Raw genomic sequence first — 6,440 nt, 5'->3', positions numbered from 1 at the left:
ATTACGTGAAAACTTGTAGTAGTGGGAGTCCTCATTGCATGGGGATAATACCTTCTCTTAGGACATGTGTGTCTTACTTTAAAGTTTTATTGATTGGATTTTTCTTAGGCAGGTGCCAGAGACAAAACAATTTGCCAAGACAGAAGTCCTCAGAGATGAGCCAAGATGTTGCATTCTGAATTAATGATTATCTCCCAGGAGTAAAACTCAATGGTTGGTTCTGTTATTATACTAGCTTATGGCCATGATCTGGTTCCTGCTGGGCTCTGGCACTTTCTGAAGGGAAAGGTAAGTGGTTCTGGCCTGGCTAGGTGTGAGAGAGTGTCGAGGAGAAGCAGGAATCCAGACCCCTGGATACCTGCTGCGTGTAAAGTTATGAGGCTGACCCAAGATTTTAGACATTGGTGCTGATCAACAGATCACACTTTGAGTAGCACCAGCAAACCCCGAAAGACCGATTAATAGCAGTGCAGAATCTCAGACCTCAGCCCAGGTCTAGGCTCTCAACAGGAGTAAGGAATGAATGATACCAATGCAGTAATAGGTGTGAAGACAGTTGTTAGAGACAACTAGGAAATGGGGACAGTACCGTCTTTTCTTAGGATATGCATCATTTACTTTAAGTTTTTTGTTGATTAGATTTTCTTGAGTGAGATTTGAGTACCACTGTTTTTAGTCTTTAGAGGAGAACTATCATGTGGAAAAATATCAGATCTGAAATGAAAAAACGCAGAATCTAGTTCTGTATGTGCACCTTAACAGCTATGTGACATTGAGCAAGTCAGCTAAGCTTTCTGTGCTCAGGTTCCCCAGCTTTAAAATGGGACCCTGGCAACCTCTTTTCTAGCTCCTTCTCAGTAGTTATGAGCCTCGAGTGAGAAAAATATATGAAATTAGTTTTGAACTGTGATAAGCGATACAAATATAAATGCCACTTACATTGGGAACTGAATAATTTTAGAATCCTGAGTCATCTTGGGAAGGAGAGTTAAAGAGAAAATGGACCGAGTAGTTAATAAGGGCCCAGCACTTTCCACCATTACCTCACTTAATTCTCACAGCCGCTTTCCAAGGTGGTCATTATTGTTCCCAGTTCACAGGTGGAGGAACTGAAGCTCAAGGAGATTAGAAGCGTGGTCAAGGTTATGTTATTAAATATGCACAAAAGCTGTAATTGAAGCCAGGTTTATCTAGTTAAACCACTGCACCTTAAAGCCATTCAGCCATTTGTTTAACTGCTTCCAAGCCCAAAGCAAACAAAATATTGCTTCAGTCAGAAGGGAGTTAAAAGATTTCCCAAATGAAAGCCGTGCTGCAGCACAGTCAACTTTGCTTGAACGTAAGTTGGGTCCTGTTTCAAGCACTCCTCAGTGCTTTCCCGCAAATACAATCCGGCAGCCAATCTGGCCCCAGCCTGTATTCTAGTCTCATCTCATCCATTCTCTCCCAGCTCACTTCACTCTAGACAGATTAGCCTTTGGACATTTCTTTGAACATAATAAGCTCTTGTCCACAAGGTCTTTGCACCTCTGGATCTTTGCTCTTCCTCACTCTACCTGGCCACCTCATTCTCCGCATCCCTCAGACTTACTTTTAATGTTCCCCCCTTTAAGGGACCCAACCTAACAACCTCCTCAAAATAAGCTCTTCCCTCATATTCTCTCAGCTTTCGATTTTCTTCCTTTAAGCATTTATCGTGCTGTCTGATGAAAACGCTCTCTTACTTGCTTGTTTTCTGCCCCACAGTAACCACACACACCTTCCAGGCATATAAGCTCCATGAGAAGAGAATCATATTGCCCTTCTTATATCAGAAGACCTAGCACAGAGCAGTCATTCAATGATTTGTTTAATAAAAGGAAGGGGAAAATGGGAGAAAGGGAAAGAAAAAGGGAGAAGTGAGTGAACGGTGGGGTGGGGTATTTAGAAATGCATGTGGCCTGAAATGGTTTGTTGTAAGAATTTAAAAAGAGATAATGGTGAAAAAAAGAAAACCACTTCAAATTGTGCCCAGCATATAGTATTTGATGATTCATAACTCTTTTCTATCAAAAAGTATCTTTAATACCCCAATTACCCTGATTTAATTCACATTGGATGCCTATGTCAAAACTTCACATGTGCCCTATAAAGATATACAACTATTATGTACCCATAATAATTAAAAATTTAAAAAAATCTATGTTTAACCCAGAAGGGTTAAGCAAACCAGAAATCCAGGAAAGCAATCTCCTACTCTGACCAAAAGTTGCTCCATCGGAATTGAAGAAAAGTAGTTCACATAGAAATTTCATACCTGTGTCTAAGTCTTTTCTGCCTCACAGCCTCTCCCAGCCCGAACCCCACACTTTCAATCAAAGCAGAAAACCTGTTTCCTTCCCATCTTCCCTATTGTTCTCTTTTTCTAAATTGGCTGCAAACTTTCTCCTGTTGGCCTAGGAACAGCTGAGCAGCAGCTGGAACAGCCCATGGGGAAAGCCCCTGCGGTAGTCAGGAACAGGCACATGAAAGTCAGAAAAAAGGAGGACAGAACAGGATTCCGGCAGCTAGATGTCCCAAAGTAGTGGCATTGACCTTAGACAAGCCGCTTGTTAGTGCGATGGCTCAGACTGCCAACATTCAAAGTCTAGCTTTGTCACTTACTAGTTCTATAACTTTAGGTAAGTCATTAACGACTTTGTTTCTGAGTTCCCTCGTCTGTAAAAAAGGAATAGTAACTCCTCGTAGGGTTATTGTGAGGCTTGAATAAAGTCATTGTAAAGAACTTACACTGGAAGAGTAAACACAATGAATTTTAGGTATGATTATTTCCTCCGTATGTGTTTGTGGGTATAAAATGTCATTAGCTGATGAAGATCTTTCATAGAGTGAGCAAACAATTGTTTAATGAATCGAGTTTGATAATTAAATTAAACATTTTGGGGTTTAAATCCTGTCTGAGAGAGCTTGTCTTCTTGAATTTTCTTTTTTTCAGGTTAAACCACAGCATTGTGAAGGGAGCATGGAAAACAAAGTTACCAAATCCTGTAAGAGAAAATTCTTGATCCCTGAAATCCTGGATAAACCCTCAGAACTTGCTCCAGTGCAACCTTTGTCAGGTGGGACATGACTGAGCAAGACAGAGTGACAGGAAAACCAAGAGAAGAAAAGGAGATGAGAGCAACGCTTGTGGGAAACAGGTCTAGGAAAGGTTGGGTCAGAGAAAAAAGTCTGGAAAGACTGGAAAGTATTCAGAAAAATAAATAGGACTAGGATCATTAACATTAATCAATCACTTGCCATATGCTGGACACTATTTCAAGTGCTTTATATGCATTCAATTCATGTAATGCTTTCATCTACCACAGGAAATAGGTGTCTTTGTAATCTCCATTGTATACACAAGGAAACCGAGGCACAGAGAGGTAATGCAGTTGGCCCAAGAATCACATAACTTTAAAGCAGCTCTTCATTTAAAGGCTCAATAAAACGGATAGGTTGGCAGCCGTGGGATTCACTTAGAATTGGAAAGGAGAATAGGAGGGTAGGGATGGGAACCGAGTTCATGTGAATTTATAACAATGTTTGAGGTTTTAAATTCCAAAAGCTTTTGTATCATTTTAGAAAGTATCTCTTAAACTCTGATCTCTCTTTAATCTACTCCAACAAAGAAATAATCAGACTGTACTAGAAAATAAGTCATAAGAAGATATGCATCGGTGAATTCTTTTGTTTGAGTGAAAGGCAGCCTCAGGCTTAAGAGTATGTAGCTTTTTCTACTGCAGTTGTAATAATTTTTTTGTTACCCAGCCCTGCTGGTATCTTCCCTTTGCCTTGCCCCAATAGCCGATAGACTGCTAGCAATAATAGAGAAGAATTTTAGGAAGAAAGAAACAATACAGGAGTTTAGGGGCTGGTCACAGAAGGTAATTTCTGACACTATAAAATCCTTGTTTCCTTGGTCTGCGACAAGGAAATGTACTTAATAACCATCATTTTTCTAACTCGTCTTACAAGTGAAAATCCAATACAATTCTTCAGTGGGATACACACACACACACACACACACACAGCAAAGGCATTTGAAAAAGCTCACCCATTTAGATTTAATTACATACATAACTGGTGTCCTACCAAGTGTGAAAATGTTGCAACCAATAAATCAAACAAAAAGTGTTATCTGAGCAGAACCGGTGTATATAGAAGATGCATGAGAAATCAAAATTTACTGACTTGCACTGGGTATTTTTTACCCAGAGAAGTTCTTATACAGAGCCAATGCCTGCTCTTTGAATCTGGCCTTCTTCTGTACACTTAGGTCACTTTCCCTAGAGGGTGTTTTTGTGTTAGGATTTCGAAGAGAAAAGGAGGATTCAATCTTAAAATCATCTCTGTGTTAAAGGACCACTGGATTTTTGCTTATATGTTAGATTTTAAGGACCATCTCATTTGCCTAGTACTGTTACTTACATACTTAATTAATAATTACTAAATGAAGCTTAATTCAGAAAGATTACTTCATATTAGAGCTTCCTTGAAATGCAAGGACGATTTGCAAACTGCTGCAAAGCCGAAGGGGTTGGGGGAGAGGGACATCCAGACTCCCAAAATATCTTCCCAGGTAGTGTCATAAAAATACATTCCTTTTAATAATAGTAATGGGATACTCTAAGCATTGTCAGCAATTTTGAGCTTTAGGAAATGTATTTTCAAATGTACCTACTTTGAATTGAAATTTCTCGTGAATGACAAACTCGGAATAAGAAAGTGAGAGAGACTGGAGTCTTGGGATCTTTTGGGCGTACCTTTGCCAAATGCAAATTGTTTGAGGGTACGGATTCACTACATTTTTTCTGTTCCCATTTGTAATGAAATTAAATGGAAAACGTTTTCCCTTTTAATAAAACCTTGTGGAAATAATAACTCAATACACTTCATAGCTGCTGGTCAACCATGTTAAAGGCACAATCTGATCTCTGCTGACACTTTCCTAAGGAAAAGAGCCAATGAGCTGAACAACTTCCTCATGCGTTGTGCATATGAAAATGAAAATGCAACAGACTCAGGATTGCAAAGGTTAGATATAAGGAAATATATATAAAAGACCAGGAACTTTTTACTTTGTCGTTAAATTATAAGGCTCTTTGTTTTTCATTGGTTAATTGGAAAGCAAAATGGCTCTCCCCTGAGTTGCAATAGTTCATTTCTTACTTTACTTTCTAAATCACACCATAAAGATCATTTTAAGGGATCAGATTGAGTAGACTGTGTTTTGCTTGCTTATTTCGCCTGTTTCAGAGTTCTAGGTTCTGACAGGGAAGCAGGCATTTAGACGGGAACAGTATGAAACAGGCAAGGTTCAGAGATAGTCTCAGAATGACTCAAGCAGAATCCACGTCCTCTTTCTCCCTAGCTGCAGATTGTGAAGTCTGGACCTGGCTCCTGCTCTCGTTTCTCTAAATATTTATCAGTGAACAATTACACATCTGTCCCAGTGGCAACAAATTTGGCCAAGGAAATAAATAAGAATGCTTTCTTTCCCCAAATATGCAAAATAATGCACAGCCACTTGAAGTTTTTTGAAACAGGAGCTTTTCTCATCTAATTATCAGACTTAAGTCCTCTTGTGTAAACACTCGTTTTATTAAGCATATGGAAAAGGGATGCTATTTCAGTATGCTCTGTTTCTCTTTTTTTATTTTCTATAATTGCCACTTGTCTGGCTCTTTCCAGTAAGTTTTTCTAGTGAGTATCTGCTTCTCTTATCATTCATGCCAATTATACTGAAATTAATAGAACTGCTTAGTAAAGTCCACTGCTTCCTGGAACAAAAACCTTTCACACAGAAGAGAATTCCTTTCACTTGCAAATCTTTTAAGAAATACATTTATGAAAGATTGTCTGATGTGACTTAGAGTTCACTATTTGATCAGGACACTAAACCCAGAGCTGCATTTTGCAAGCCTTTTATTTTTATTTTTGTATTTGCAAAGGACTGTTTACACAAGTTTACTTAAATTGACCTTTCATGCTTTAAATGAATGTAGTTTTTGCAAACCCGAGTCAAAGCAGCAAATACAAATTGTACTAACCTTAGTATATTGAATCTTCAAATTGGTGAGTGGAACAGGTAAGTCTGGCATGCCTGAGGACGACATTTCTGGTTCAGCTCCTGGAACACAGGTGACAGGCAATTTGGTTCTGATAGAGCACTTGGCTTTATTTGTTCCTTTTTATCTGCAAGGGCTAAAGTTTATTTGCATACTGGGATATGATTGGATGAAACAAACTCAGAGCAAAAAAAGAAAACGACGCTACTTATTTGTAACACCTAGAGCAGGAACCCTTTGACTTTAAACTTAAATCCTTAAGAAACCAGCTCTCCAGCGTTGAAGTTGCATCTGGAGACACTGCACTATTTGCAGATGAATTAATTTACAAAACTGAAATCCGTGATGAGA

General features: G+C 38.9%; 1 protein-coding gene across 1 annotated transcript in view; it reads right to left on the bottom strand.

The window, feature by feature from the left end:
* LOC105808054 (retinal dehydrogenase 1) overlaps window positions 1-6,212 on the bottom strand; it is a 56,872-nt gene extending 50,660 nt beyond the window's left edge. Inside the window, exon 1 of the mRNA XM_012641610.1 lies at window positions 6,072-6,212. Coding sequence (XP_012497064.1) covers window positions 6,072-6,137 — 66 coding nt within the window. The 5' untranslated portion in view covers window positions 6,138-6,212. The remainder of the gene's footprint in view (window positions 1-6,071) is intronic.
* Window positions 6,213-6,440: the final 228 nt, after the last annotated feature.

This window comes from Propithecus coquereli, unplaced genomic scaffold, assembly GCF_000956105.1.
Source record: "Propithecus coquereli isolate 6110/MARCELLA unplaced genomic scaffold, Pcoq_1.0 Scaffold166, whole genome shotgun sequence".
Classification (NCBI taxonomy): domain Eukaryota; kingdom Metazoa; phylum Chordata; class Mammalia; order Primates; family Indriidae; genus Propithecus; species Propithecus coquereli.
Note: the sequence above shows the minus strand (reverse complement) of the source record. Positions and strands in the feature narration are given on the sequence as shown.